The 16,348-nt window shown below is 32.9% G+C and overlaps 1 protein-coding gene across 1 annotated transcript; it reads right to left on the bottom strand.

Moving 5' to 3' along the window:
- Positions 1 to 98: 98 nt before the first annotated feature.
- On the bottom strand, positions 99 to 10,203 carry LOC144845450 (cholesterol 24-hydroxylase-like). The gene is made up of 13 exons (XM_078702801.1): positions 10,051 to 10,203; positions 9,225 to 9,284; positions 8,597 to 8,678; positions 7,484 to 7,638; positions 7,145 to 7,283; positions 6,411 to 6,524; positions 5,882 to 6,119; positions 5,080 to 5,152; positions 4,576 to 4,660; positions 3,768 to 3,878; positions 1,343 to 1,443; positions 383 to 449; positions 99 to 239 (listed from the first exon to the last, which is right to left on the bottom strand). Exons 1-13 carry the CDS (start codon positions 10,185 to 10,187, stop codon positions 99 to 101), a joined length of 1,503 nt encoding a protein of 500 aa, XP_078558927.1. The 5' UTR covers positions 10,188 to 10,203.
- Positions 10,204 to 16,348: the final 6,145 nt, after the last annotated feature.

The raw sequence follows: 16,348 nt of genomic DNA, 5'->3' as shown, positions 1-16,348 counted from the left end.
AATTGGATCATGTCTTGTCACAATTTATTGTAATAATAACTAAAATAAAGTTTCAGCGAAATGTGACAAGCCAATCATCGTACTGCGTATATATAATATTATTTGCGAGTTGTCATAGTTATTAGGCAACCATCAATTGGTCGCTGTGCTATTGTGCTTGTTACGGCATCATATCTTTGTTTCTCCAGACGAATATTGAAACGTCCCATCAATCTGGCCAGGATAATGCGAGCTTCGATCTGAAAACAATGTTTAAAACTCTCATTAGTGACTACTTTAGTCTTGTACTAAATTTACTTTTCTTTATATGCATTATATCTAATAATAGTGTAATTTAATACGATACAAATTATATGTTCTCTTCCTCATTTGGAGTACTTACAAGAGCGAAGTCTTTTCCAATGCATATCCGAGGACCAGCAGAAAATGGAAAATACTGATAATTAAAACTATAAAAATAAAAAGAAAGATTACATATTTAAGAATTGATAAGATATTCAATGTACAAAATATGTTTAATGATAAACAAACAGGTCCTAATAAAAAAAAATGTGATTTTCAAAAATTGTCCTCTTCTGCTAGGAGGTACAGTATAATACATTACACACACACACGTTAACAACATTGTGTAATATACTATATTTTATTTGTATTGTAAATTTTAATCTTGGTATATCTAATGATCTCAACATTTTTGTTCAAACTTAAGCTTTTTCCTGTTACAGGTTGTCAACTCCCGAAGTTTATTGAATAAAGGAGCATTACATGTGCAGCTACGCAGAGCACATACATTTATGCTATACAGTATGTGCAAGAAGACGGGGGGAAAACACATGTGGCAGTGTATACATACATGCTTCTTTCACAATGTGTGAATAATTTAGTGAGCAAGTGACCAAATCTGGCATATGTTTTCTGGAAAAAATTCGACCAATTTGGCATCTGGAGGCTAAAACATTTGGCATACTCTAATAAAAATCTGGCATCTTTTCATCTTGCATCCAAAATTGTGTTAAAACAGTGATTTTTCATGTAGTGTTGACGAGATATCGGCAATGTTATAAATTGGCAAATTACCTAGCTGCTATGACTCTGCTTCTTATTATGTCTAGCATCTTTTAAAAATATGAATAACTTATTTTTCTTTTTTTTGTTGGGTTGTTGCTTGGAAAATTACGTAATCAATTGTCAATTGTAGCGCCACCAAATTATCTAGCATCTAAAGCATCTGTTTTTTTTCAAAAGCTTTGGCCACGCTGCTGTCGGCTCAATTTCCTAAAAACTGAGGTCACTACATAAAAAGAAGCAAAAACGAGAGTATGTTAAAGGTGGATGTGCTTACTTGTTACTTTCCGTCAACTTGCTATCTGTCCATCTTTCAGGGTGGAATTCCAACGGATTCTTATAGTACTTTTCAAGTTTAGAAATTACTAAATGGGGAAACTGGAAACAAATATTTCAATGTTAAAAATGCTTAAAATATTGTGATGTGATTTACAGTTAAGTCATGGTGAGAGTAGAATTTTAACGTTTTTAAGATCGTCAATGGCATATAGTTAACCTTTATTTATTGTACCTGATGATAGATGAGAGTCGCTGACTGGAAAGGGTTAACAGAAATATATTGTGAAAGCAGAGAATTAGATTTTTAGGATTATCACCATCACAATTCCAAAAACCTAGTCTAGATTCTAGACGGAGATTTGACTTAATATTCGTAAAACGATAAATATTTTGGCACATATGGGATTTCATACTATTCGAGCTCGTTTCAGACAAAGTTCGAAAAGCTGACTGGTGAACTAACAAAAAAGACAATAACAGACTTGGGGACAAGTCTAGTTCAAACCAATTAAGTACTGGTGTGTTAGTGTCCCCATCTTTTGTTATGATACAACTTAAGAGCGGTTGACTACAAATATCAACCTATTTCATTAAAAAGTGGCCAAATTCCAAAAAATGGATTTTCTTCATGGTAATTAATCACATGATTTTAGGTAAATACAGCAAAAAAAGTGGAGTGGTCTATTCTGTTGGCCAGAGGAAGATCAAGAGACACTTTAATATCTTGTGATTAAGTTCTTGACACGGCCACAAGTTTGAGCGTTGAAGTAGTGAAGCGAAAAACGGGTTACAAGCAACACAATACAGTGCATGGGATATGAGAAGTCTACACTACGTACAACATACACAAAAATCGATGTTAACATTAATATTCTCATCCCTATCTGTAAGTGCAGTTTTCCTTGCTCAAAATTGTTGGTATCAATGTATAAAGCAATGACTCTTTATTTTGATGTAAGTTAATTGTAATTAGATAATTAATGACGTCACATAATTTAGGACATAAGGTTATGTTTTTTTAAAGATGCATTATCCCCCAAAAACATGAAAAATGAAGATTAATAATAGACTTCAGGTCTTTTTTCTTTTTTTTTACGTCTTTAAATAGTGAACATTTCCGTATCTAAAACATGTAAATATTATTTTTAAAATATGACTAATACAGTATATCTAAAATTCTCATAAATTATATATAATATGAATATACTCTGATTCATTTAAGCATCGTTATGCACATCTTTATAGCTATGAATATGTATGTACACAAGTTAACAAAACACTGAGTTCTAGGTTATTAAACAATTTTGGGTAGGGTGTTATGAAAAATAGTACAGTTTTTCTTGCTCAAACATTTAATTCTTTATATCAATGTATAGAGTAATGTCTGCTCTACATTTTGGTTTTAATATTTGATTCAATTTGAATTCACTTACTTTACCAATAACATAATATTCTGAAATCAGAAAAAATACAAACATTTGTGACAACATCAAAAATGTATTCCCCAACGTTTTCTGCTTTTTATCCATTCAAACAAGGTTCATAGAACATATATAATCAAGAACAACGCAATTTAAGACGTTGTGAAGCTCCAAACTTTGACCAAAATTGGATTTTTTACCACAAGTAAAAACACCCCTATTGAAAATACATGGTACGGTCCATTCCCATGCCCGAGCAACAATTTGTTGTCTTTCATCATCTTGTATTAAAAATTAAATTGAATTTCAACAAAAACAAGAGTTATTGAAATCAACGTTTTTAAAATGGCCTTTACTATGGCAACACGATACAGAGATATCCAAAATAGTTTTATACGGTGCATGTTTCAACCAAACCTCTTCCATTGTGCAAATTTTAAAGAAAATCTATTTTTTGACTTGGCCACCTAAAGGTCGATATTTATAGACAACTGCTCTTAAATATTATATTTTTCTAAAAAAAAATCTTTTTACGGCCAATAGTTTTTGAGATATAGAATGTGTACTACCAGTCAGGTCAAATGTCAATACAAATATTTTGGGTCGCTTTCTTCGAAAGTTCTTATTAAACTGAATAGAAACATACATCTTCCGATTAACATCATATTTAAACTATGAAGTTTGCTCCTTAAAATTGAAGAAGAAGAAGAAGAAGACGGTCAAAAATGCCAAAAATCATACATCTTCCAAATAATTGGATACTATACATTATTTCATTTAACTAAAGCGTTGCGAAGATATGACCATTTTCTTTTCAATGGGTCAAAATATTCAAATTGAGGTCAGATGTCAAATATGAATTTTAGAAATGTGATAACACGGGTTTTTATAACCAGCATGCTTCAAATATTCAAAAACACAATGTTTGCACTTTCCCCATGGTTTGCACACAAAAAAAACATAGAGAACTGGACTAGATTAAAACATGAAAAAAATAGTTACTTGTAAGAATGTCCCTTTAGGAAGATTATATCCATTTAACATCATGTCTGACGAGTTGATTCTGACGGAAGCACTGGCCACTGGATTTACTCTTAACACTTCTTTAAACACCTGTAATTTCGAAATAATTGTGTTATGATAGTATATACGTACATATCAAATAGGCATATTAATCCGCTAATGTTATTTTGTTGATTAACCAGGGCAGTAGCTTCGTTGGTTGGTTATTTTCAACACTATCTATTTTACATGCACTATTTATGTTATTACTCATTGCTTTACAGCACTCTTCCCTGCTTATTATATGGAATTTCATCCAAGTGTCAGCTCGTTTGTACAAACATCGGACAGTTTTGCACTGTAATCTTCAAGGCGTATTATATGGTATGATATTAAACGAGAAACCTAGATTATGTGAAGTTTGTCAGAGATTTAAGATGTTCTACTTATTGTTATTTCTTTGTTTTATAATGGGTTACGTGAAGAGTATTGTCCCATCAGACAATAAGTTCATTAAATATAATATTGTCCTGAAAACATTTGTTGTTGTTTATGCCATTTTAATGTAACATAATAGCTACTCACTTTTAGCAAAAATTGGATTAAACTAAATTATTTACATGAAAAAATGTAATTTAGAGCTAAAAATTGTCAAATTGACTGGGGGTCAATATGTTTATGTTGTGTGCGTATAAGAAAAAAACAAATAATATTAATTTATTTTGCATCTAATTTGTGTATATACTGTTTATACATCGTAAATTCCCTAGACCAGGAGACTACGGAAGAACATTCAGACGTTATTTACCAATGAAAGATATTTAAGCTTCAAAACATCTTCGTACTCGATATTTTGTTTCCCACCAATAACCTCATCGATCTCCATTTGAACTCTAATAAATAAACAAGAAAATCATTTTCTAAAAATTATTCTGTAATGAGATGACATATTCGAAATGTCCTTGTATTGTTCAATTCGCTTTCATTCATTCATTTGATCAATATAAGTAAAGGGTTCATAACAGTATTAAAAAAAAAAAAACCTAAAGCAATTTTTAAAATATTTAAAACCATAATAAAACTATGTTTCCTTGAGCAAAAAACAATAGTTAAAGATATCCTGTGTAAACCGATTCCACTAGAGAAAAATTAAATGATTGTTGCGTTGTGATATGGGCACGTTAAAAAATGCTCGGAAGTGAGTTGACCAATCACAAGACAGTTCAGATGATTCATCGCGTTGTGATTGGTCAAATTACATGCGGCGCGCGCTTACAACGTCCGCGCGTTAACAAATAACAAGAATACATACTTCCTCTGAACATCCGGGTGCTTTCCAAGTAAAATTAACGTAAACGATAATAAACCTGCCGTTGTTTCGTTACCTATGAAAGTGTTACGAAAAACAATCAGAAAACGTTTATAATCACAATACAAACCATCCTACCATAAAAAGACAAAAATGGAAACAAATTGTGGAAAGCATAATGGAAGACGGAAAACGTTAAGAAGTGAAGAAGTTATAATCACAAAAATGTTTAAAAAGGTACTGCCGCCGTTAATTCAATTCAATTCAATTCAAGAAACATTTATTGACCATATTTTAGCATAAAGTTAACAATGGTTAGCATATAATATATATAGTCGAGAGACTACAAAAGGCCCGATGGGCCTGTCGCTGTAGTCCCTCTTTACATTATACAAGTATACATACAAATACAAATAATAATAATACAACACTTAGGCTAATCTTAATTAGCCGTTACGTACATTATGTCAGTATAAAAAAAAATAAATAAATAAAAAAATAATACAGTATCTTAATTAATTAGGTAACCATCTGAGGTATACTTTAATAAAAGATATTCTTTTTAAACTTTTGCCATGCTTATGCACCATGCTTGGAATTTTATTACAGAAATAATTCCAAAGTGAAAAAGGTGAATGAACAACACTAACGAAATGTAATGTAAACAGTACATAAACACTCTATGCTACAAATCAACACGCTTTAATTGAATTTTTCTTAAAATTACGCCTTTTCTGCAATTCATTCATCATCTAGGCCTATACAAGAATGACTAAAACCACGATTTTAAAAGTGGAAATATTACCTGCAATAAAAAATGTTACGAATTCATCGACAATGTTTTCCAAACATTCTGGTGAAAGTAACGATTCATCCATTGTGTACTCCTGTAATATGTAGTGCAATAAATCGTTTGGAGTTTCATCATTGTTCTTGGAATCTTCCAACCTCTTCACAATACAATCCCGTCCAAACTTACGTAGTATCCTACAAGCCAACTTAGATCTATTTCGCTGTTTAAGTGCCTTTCCAAATGGTGGATACTATGTTTAAAAAGTAGATTTTACAAATTGTATCATACAAAAATATCGGCATCACTTTATACATGTGGATTGTAATGTATTGTTAATTTACTACCAGCTACAACAAATTAATCAATGAAGTGAAGTTTATCAGATTACAAACGTGTACTGCTGATACCGCATTTAAATGAGCATGCTGTTGTTGGATAGTATTTTTTATTAAGTTGGGTTAATGATATTTTCAGGAGAAATGTTGCTGACCAAATTTGTCTATTTTTCGTTATAATATTCATACAATAATGTTTTAATTACCGAAAACCATTGAGGCGTTCCATGAATCCAATTTAATCGGAACGTTTCTGAGATCGCTTTGTCAAAATCAGTTCCGGTTTCTTTGTAAATGTCGAGATTTAATCCAAAACCAACCTGAAACATAAAGAAAACTATATGCCTAAACAATGTTTTTTGGAGTAGTCAAGAACTGTCGTCGGAGTTTCGTTTCAAACCAAGACTTGAAACTCGCCGCTTGATTGACCTTTGATTTAATGGATATTCCCAAACCCACATTTCAAATCTCCAGCTGTGGCGGGTGCCCCATTTCAACATCATCTGATAACTACGATGGCCGTCCCTTTGATTCTCCACTGATTGGATAAACCTGCGACATCTTAGAACACCAGCATCATGTTAATTAGTAACTTGGCAAAAGTATTGTGGTAATTAAGAATTTCGTTTATAAAAAATAAGAAAGAAAGTAAGGCAAATTGAAAAATGTCAAATCGGTAAAACATATTTCGTTTTTAGATATTCTAAAAATGCACTATGAGAACAACCCATGGTCGTTAACACACAAATAAAATGTAAATTGATAGAATGTTTGGAAAAATTTATAATTCCTTCATTTCATTTACTGTTTATGTTTATTTACAAACAACATGAAATAATGAGCAGGAATGTGTTTAAGAGAATTGCATGGGGATGGCGCAACAGCGTAAACAATGTAAATTCATGCCAGCCGATCTGCTTCGATTCGATGACCTATTTACCTTGGCAATAATATCTTCAGTGACGAGCCCGAACTTCTGCTCCATACGAATCACATGTTGACCATTTGCAAGAGGTTTAAGGTGGTTAATAAAATTGTTGGCACAAGAATCAAACTGGCCTACCATTTTCATCAATGATCTAACAATGGAGGAAAATCAGTTTTGATTTAGCTTTTTGCATGTAGGCCTATTTGTATCTCTATTCAGAGATCCAGCCATTGATACTCACAATGTCTTTTGGATTTGTATGTACACTATATTGATAAACAAAATAAACTTAAAATATCATTCATATAACTGGCTTACAGTGTTAAATCCAAATAATTATAGATAACATACGATTTGTGAAATGCTTTGTTTAGTCGTTTTCTCTTCAAACGCCACAGTGTGTCGTCGTATTCTGTAAGTATGCTTCTGCCAAGAAAACGCTCTCCAAACAGATTCTCGAGAAAGTGATACCGAGGCTTCTTATGTTCATTAGTCTTCATTATCTCCTGAAAAAAAAGGAATATAACCTAAATAGTTTATAACAACTGCATGGCGAAAGAGAAGATTACATTAAAGACATGACTCTGAATAGGCCATTTCGCAGTTAATCACTTTCGTGTAGAAACAATTGTTTTTAAATAATGTTTTCACTTTTGGCCTATAAAAAGACAAAATAAACGGTCAAATAGTCAAATTGACTTTCAGTCAAATAGTCAAATTGACTTTCAATGTAATTTTTTTTTGTTAATATTATTTTTAGGAGGATAATAATATAATTATGGATATCGTCGTTGACGTTCGTGAATTTCTCTTTTTCGTCTAATCTCAAACGTAAGATGTAGCTCAAACGTCGTAGGTAAAGTTCTAGGCTACGATTTTTTTTTTCGTACATAAGTTGGGGACCACTTATGTGAAAGATAGCCGAACTGCTTCTGAAATATAACTAAATCTAACCCTCTAAATAATCTCTCTCACTATAAAGTAAAAGGAATTTGCTCATGGGATTCGAACCCCATACATACATCGACATGTAAAGTCCATAGTCTAATCCACTCGTCTACACAGACGGCTCGACGGAAAGCGTTTGCATTAGCGAATTGTATTTAGCTCAATTCTTACGTTACACCTTATGGACATGACTAATGAATATTTCATAAGGGGTCCCAACTTATGAGGATTGCCAAATCTTATTCAAATCTTCTCACTAACAAATAGCTTTAATTTTAATAGTTAGAAAGTTACAAATGTGAGAATTTGGACTATATAATCATCCGATCAATAAACCCACAGCATTTTTACTGTCCGCTATGATCAAATAATCAGTCGAATAAAAAAATAGTGGAATGATTCCTAAGCTTAACATTGCAAACTAATTTTTCCTTCATTGGAAAAAATGCCTTTTCTTTTTTTAATGTACATATTTTTAATACATATTTGTTTATGTTTATTTGATACTTTACTAACTTTAATGATTGCTGGATCGAGGATGATTATCTGTGTAAAATGGAAGACATGCATGCACATAATACTGCCGTGTGTTTTTAACCTGAAATACAATTGTAAAACGATTTTAGAAAGATTTTTAGCAAAAAAAAAAAAACATAATCCGTTATATTTTTAAATACAACGGATTATGTTTTGTATTAAAATCAAATTAAAATTATGTTTAATAACCATAGAAAGTAAAGGCCTGAGAAACAAACCGCCTGATAAACTTAGTGGAATTAAAACTATCTGAATAATGTATTGTGTCATTTGCAGTTCGTCCAACTCTTTATCTGGTGGCTGGAGTGGGGAATCACCACTCGACCAGGGACAAATTGCCATCCAGACCAGAATTTTCCTTACAATACCAATATGTAGTATAAATCGATCTTGTTGCGAAGACCGTACATATGCCTAAAACCTCTCGTCAATCGAATCGAATTACGGGCCGGTGTATACACTTACTGGACCGCTCCAGTAAACTGTTTCCTATCTTTGACATTCCAATATCAATATTGTCTTTATTAAAAACTATTGTTTCGTTTATTATTAAGTTATAATAATAAAATGTATAGAATGAAGCTTTGTATAGAATTAAATTACATACCATTTCTCGAAGAAATCTATCTTATTTTCAGCCAGAATTCCTTTGTGACCTTTAAAAAAGCTAATAAATGCATATAACATATTATTTTTATTATAACAAATAACAAGAATGGAAATAAGAAATGACTTTATAATAATTGGTAAAAACTCGGTAAAAACATGAACAAATATCTTGCATCGGACTAAAAGTTATTCGTCTGGCCTCCCAAGTATGCCTAGTACTATCAGTAAACATAATTAATGAGATATGTAATCAGTAATAACTATACAGTCAACATCCTTTTTGCACACTTCTTATTTACAAACCTTTTTATTTTACGAACTCTTCTCACTGCTACATTTCCAACATTTTTTTACACTTTGATTTTGTGAAGCAAAAACCTTAGTTGCAACGGTATTTTTAATAGTATAGCTCAATAGTTCACTATGTCGGTCGGTCGGTCGGTCTGTCGGTCCGGTATCACTATGCGTTTTATCGCTTTTCTGTACTTTTTGAACTGTTTTGATGTACAGAAAAGTTTTAAGGTACATTACTTTTTGAAAGTTCATTTCTTTCTGTTAAGTAATACAATAGTACTAGTAGATATATTATCAAGGCAACCTAAATTGCCTTGGTTATTTAGAAATAATTCGATTTTAATACTTTAACAAAGTATTGATAATATACAGTAAAATCCCTCTTTTTCCTCCGGACACCCCTTTTAAAGGAACACTTTCATGTGAAACGAACTAGAGAACATGTTTAACACTACACTCCAACCTTTCTTTAATACGAGTTATGTATAAGTTTCTTGTGAACTTCTCATTTACGAACTATAAACACTTACCTCAGTGTTTTCGGTTGTGGGAAATGTGCAAACTGTCGACGAATGTATACAATAAAAACAGAATATACCAGAATAACGGCTGCACATATTACAGGAAAGAAAAAAGCAATCAGTTTGACAATAATAAACAACGTCATTGTATCGCACCTTCTTCTCGTCTTCTTTTGGTCTCAACTGGTTCAAATATAATGAAACACTATTTAATCGCTTGTATTAATTAATATTATGTGACCATGGAGCTATACAATTTTATAGCTCCATGATGTAACGGTACACCATAGACAAACAGGTAAGTTGTAATATAATATTACCATAAATATTAAATTCACCGGGCGCCATTCCTAATTTATCAGAAAAGTTTATTGTATAAATTTAGAGTATACATTTACATTAATAAAAATGTTATAACTTATAACCAAGTGGCTGATTTAGCTCGTAATCGGTAGAGTTCACGATTGCATAATGTTGGGTTATGATCGGTGGACGCGAATACCCTACAGCGGAAGGCGTATAAACTATAAGTATCGACTGAATAAATACCACCGCATACAGCATTGCTTTAAACTTATTGGCACTGATGTGGACAGTCAGTCCATGGATTAATGAATAATCCATGATCAGCCCAAGTGCCTCGAAGGCTTAAGGCCAATTATTTACCCAGACGAGCGGTAACGGTAAGCCGGGGGAAAAAATCGGACAAGCTACGCGGTTTTCCGCTGGGCCATTCCGCTTTGGTCTTACGGTAGGCCTACACATTAAACGCAAATCAAAACAATACACCTAGTATGTGAAGAACGATCAACAATCGGCGGTTCCCACACAGAACACGGGCATCTACTGTAACATCCATACGGAAAAAAACAACTATGTTTACCGGCAGAAAACGTAATATTTTGCTGATTCCTGCAGCTGTGCGATACATCATTGTTCTAGCCAGCCTACTAGATGCAGGGGCGGACGCAGGGGTGTTGTTGCCCTGTCACTAAATTAATATTTAGATCCCATTGTTTGTATAGATAATGTTTCTGAACATGCTCAGAATAAATTTCTGACTGTTTGGATTGCTTGTGTGCGTTATGAGAAGGTAGGCTACAAAAGGCCACACACTGTGTTCGTAGAAAGCCCCGTCATATGGGCCGTTGATAATTTGTCCATAATTATTGCAATATTAATAATTACGGACGTTCCGAACTTTGAAATAATTGAGTGTTCAATTTCTTCTTTCTGCAAATTTCGATCATATTTTCTTTTCTCTGTAGTGTGGTTTAAGCAACACTGTGTTGTACAGTTTATGTTTTTGTTGTTTGCTACTGTAGCCCGATATTTCCGGCGAACTAGAGTTGCCATTTATCGTGAATTGTACGTGCGAGAGTACCATTTCCGGTCATATAGAGGTGTAATTTAACACAATTCGCTTCCCTACAATATCGATATCTACGGCATTGGAACTCTTGGGCAACCCCCTTAAAATAGTCTTGCGACACATTGCGAACATTTAATCACGTTATATTACTCTAGTCTAGTAGCCAAGGCAATCGAAATTGTTAGAGCCTTCATCAAGTTCTACCATTTGTATTGTTTAATTTTATTATGTTTAAAACTTTTATAATTCTTTATTGTCATTGTTTGACGAGAGCACTATTACTACGACTTATCAACAAGAAGTCGTAATGATAATGTTGAAGCGACATTTACAAATATACAAATGCTTGTTTTGTTTAAACTTTGAAATTCTTTTTTCTTTTCTTGAACTCGCAAACCAACTCATAACCAAGAATTTCAAGATGATGTTTTAATATTTCAGGTATAACAACCAGTCACAGTTAAATTCGAGTCTAGATTGTGAAATTTCAACTATACAAATATGTATTTTGTTTATACTTTTCATGAACGGGAAACAACTCATTACCAATCATTTTAAGATGGTGTTTTAATATTTCAGGTACAACAACCAGTCACAGTTAAATTCGAGTCTAGCTTGTGAAATTTTAACTATACAAATATGTATTTTGTTTACACTTTATAATTTTCTTTTTTCATGTACTGGAACTTATACCCAAGAAGTTAATACCAAGTGACCACAGTTGTTACTTTAAACAGTCTTACCTTGCTTACAGATATGACATTTATTTTATCTGTCTTGTCTTTTCATGAATACGTTTTGATGGAGCTATCTGACAACTCATCAAGTTACTGTATATATTATCAAAGAGGATGTTCTTATTTTGTACAAACAAAACCTTTTTATTCTTTTTTTAAATGACAATCGGCCGAAGCAAAATCAAGCATAATCAATAGCACATTTAATTATCTGTAACATTTGAATCTGTTTATTTAGGTGGTCTATGTAACAGAATGAAAGATGATAATTCAGAATCGTGGTATTTTAGCTAGAATGCCTAAAATGATTGAATCCCCTGGAAATGTTGATCTTTTAACTCTCGTCCCTTTAAACAACTTTAAGTTGCCATAGTACATTGTTAACATAATTCGAAGAGATTCATGCCCACCGCAACCAGCAAATAGCGTAAACCACCACTATTACAACATACGCCCTTAACACAAGTTTTATACATTTATAGTTACCTTCTCGGTTAAATTTAGCGGCCACTCGTTTATCATGTGAATGTATTTTTATAAATATTGAAAAGTAAAGTATTAAAATCCCAATCATTATTACAACAACACGGGGCATAATAAAAATAATTTATTTTTATACCTTCCTGATTACAGTATATATAATGAAATAGGATCAACATTTTAATTTAGTGGCAGAAAAAACATTTAGTATGAATTAAGGGTGTTGCCTGGACAACTAGGGCAACACCCCTGAGTCTGCTGATGGATGGGCGGTCGACATAACTGCTTACTATAATGACCGAAGCTGACAGAGGGACTCAAATTTTTCGACAAAATTCCTGTACATTTCGAAAAAGTGCCAAATTTGGACTGTATATTTTATTTTTTTGGACTATAGTACAGGGATTTTGTCGGAAAATTGGCAAATCTGAACCTTTTATTTTGGTTAAAACTATATGAAAAAACAGAACTCTATAAATGTGCACATAACGCTATACTATATACGTGCACATAGAGTAATATTAGCTCATTTTGTCGGAAAAAACTTTGTTATAAGACACCATATAGATGATCATAACGCTATAAAGGTGCACATAACGCTATGCCGAAAATGCGTGCAAATAATTATATTAATATTAGCTCATTTTGAAATTTTTATATTTTTCCCATTTTCGGAAAAATCCCTGTACTACGTACTATAGTACGGGGATTTTGTCAGAAAATGGCCAAATTTGAACCGTTGTTATAAGACACCATAAGATGATCATAACGCTATCACGTGCACATATAATAATATTAACTCATTTTGAAATGTTTAGGCCTATATTTTTCCCATTTTCGGAAAAATTCCTGTACAGGGATTTTGTCGGAAAATGGGCAAATTTGAACCTTTTTATTTTTGGACAAAACTTTGTTATAAAAAACCATAAGATGATCATAACGCTATGTGCACATAACGCTATATACGTGCACATAGTAATAGGCCTATTAGCTAATTTTGAAATGTTCATATTTTTCGAGAAAAAAATCCCTGTACTATAGTATACAGGCATTTTGTCGGAAAATGGGCAAATTTTGACCCTTCTATTTATGGAAAAAAACGTTGTTATAAGACATCATAATATGATCATAACGCTATCAAAGTGCACATAACTCTACATGCGTGCACATATAGTAATATTAGCTCATTTGGAAATGTTATATATTCTTTCGATTTTTTGACAAAATCCCTCTACTACCGGTATGGTACAGGGATTTTGTCGGAAAATAGGCAAATGTTGACCCTTTTATTTTTTGACAAAACTTTATTATAAGAGACCTAGATAATCATAAATCTATAAATGTGCACATAATGCTATATACGTACGTGCACATATAGTAATATTAGCTCATTTTGAAATGTTCATATTTTTCCCATTTTCGAAAAAATTCCTTTCGAAAAATGGGCAAATTTAGGCGCTTTTATTTTTGGACAAAAAATTGTTATAAAAAAACCATAAGATGATCATAACGCTATAAATGTGCACATAATGCTATATACGTGCACATATTGTAGGCCTAATATTAGCTCATTTTGAAATTGTTCGATAAAAAATCCCTGTACTAGGCCTATAGTGCAGGGATTTTGTCATAAATGGGCAAATTTGGACCCTTTTATATTTGGACAAAACTTTGTTATAAAAAACCATAAGATGATCATAACATATAATAATATTAGCTTATTTTGAAATGTTCATATTTTGACAAAATCCCTGTACTATAGTACAGGGATTTTGTCGGAAAATGGGCAAATTTGGACCCTTCTATTTTTTGTCAAAACTTTGTTATAAAAAACCATAAGATGATCATAACGCTATAAATGTGCACATAACGCTATATACGTGCACATATAGTAATATTAGCTCATTTTGAAAAGTTCATATTTTTCCCATTTTCGAAAAAATCCCAGGGATTTTGTCCCATCCCACCCAAATATCAAATTTACAGCTACTAAATCTATCACCCTAGGTTGCCTCCATTACGGGCTATTATTGCTACAGTCCACAGAACATATCGGGACTGTTTTTCCGGAACCACCCATTATTGCATTTCAACCTTTGTGATATATTAGTCAGATCCAAATTGAAATTAACTCTCATGACAGCCAAAATTTGATCAGTCACCTTTGCGGCAAATCTTGCAAAACTTTCATTCATTTTCATTGGTTGACTCTACTGAAAAATTTAAGTGTAAACCAAACTGGCCGCATTTTTAGTCGCGTAGTCGCGTGGACGCGACTCTATAGTTCACTATGTCGGTCGGTCTGTCGGTCTGTCTGTCGGTCCGGTATCACTATGCATAGCACGCGACTTAATGGCTGTTGGCCTTGTTTTTCTACAGCTCACTATGTCGATCGGTTGGTCGGTCGGTAAACACTAACTTGAGCACGCAACTGCAGCCATGTAAACACTAACTTGAGTACGCAACTGCAGCCATGTATATGGCCTTGTTCGGATTAGACAATCAATTAATTGTCTAACCAAAAACGTCATTTATCTCATATACTGTAATATTTGTGGTAAACAGTACGTCGGAGAAACAAAAAACACGCTCCGTATGAGAATGACAAAACACAGATCAGCTATCAAAACATTAAGCTTGATCAACCTGTAGCCGAACATTTTAATTCAGGTGGTCACTCGATTGCAAATTTTAGAGTTATTGCAATAGACCACGATGTCAAATGGAGCGACAAAACTCGCAAAGACGACAAAAAACCCACTGGGAATTACAACTTAAAACCACAAAACCCTTTGGACTTAACATTAGGAACATACTCCTAGATCGGTAAAATTATTTACTTAAATAAAAATAAAAATTATTTATTTATTCCAAATTGTTTATATCTACCAAGCTATCCTCTTTGTTTTCTACCCTTACTATCTCCACCCTCTATTCACCAGCATGTGTCTCTTTTGTTTTATTTCTTTTTTCCAGTTCACTCCGGCAGCGCTTGTCTGCATTATACTATATCTGCATTATACTATATTTACTCCTGTTCCCAAAGAAAATGGTTGTACTAGGGTTGACAAATTTCGACCAATCTCGCTTACATGTATCCTAGCTAAGGTAGCTGAGGGCTTCATTAAAAAATGGCTCTTAACAGATATCGAGAAAAATCTTGATAACAACCAATATGGTTGCCGTAAACACTTTTCTACAACCCATAATTTGGTTGATCTACTAAATGTGTTCTATGAAGGTAGTAACATTCCCAAATCTGTTGGTCAGTTAGTTTTAACTGACTTTAGTAAAGCATTCGATTGTGTTGACCACACAATAGCAGTTTCTAAATTAGTAACACTTGGCTGTAGACCTGAAATTGTACCGTGGTTAATTAGCTTTTTGTCAAACAGAACCCAACAAGTACGCTATAAATCCACATTATCAATGAGTGTTAATCTAACATGTGGCGTCCCTCAAGGCACACTCCTTGGGCCTATGATCTTTCTTGCTCTAATTAATGATGCCATGCAAGACTCGCCATGTAAAACTTGGAAATATGTAGATGATTTGTGCATAGGACAGATAGTAAAAAAGGATGAAATTTCCTCAATTCAGAATGATGTTGCTTTACTGAATGTATGGTCTAATGAAAACAAACTAAAACTTAACCCAACTAAATGTAAAACTATGTATTTTAACTTTCAAAGAAATCAATATGAACATGAACCCCTTT

This window comes from Antedon bifida, chromosome 6 (assembly GCF_963402885.1).
Source record: "Antedon bifida chromosome 6, ecAntBifi1.1, whole genome shotgun sequence".
NCBI lineage: Eukaryota > Metazoa > Echinodermata > Crinoidea > Comatulida > Antedonidae > Antedon > Antedon bifida.
This window is presented reverse-complemented; position numbering and strand designations above follow the sequence as displayed.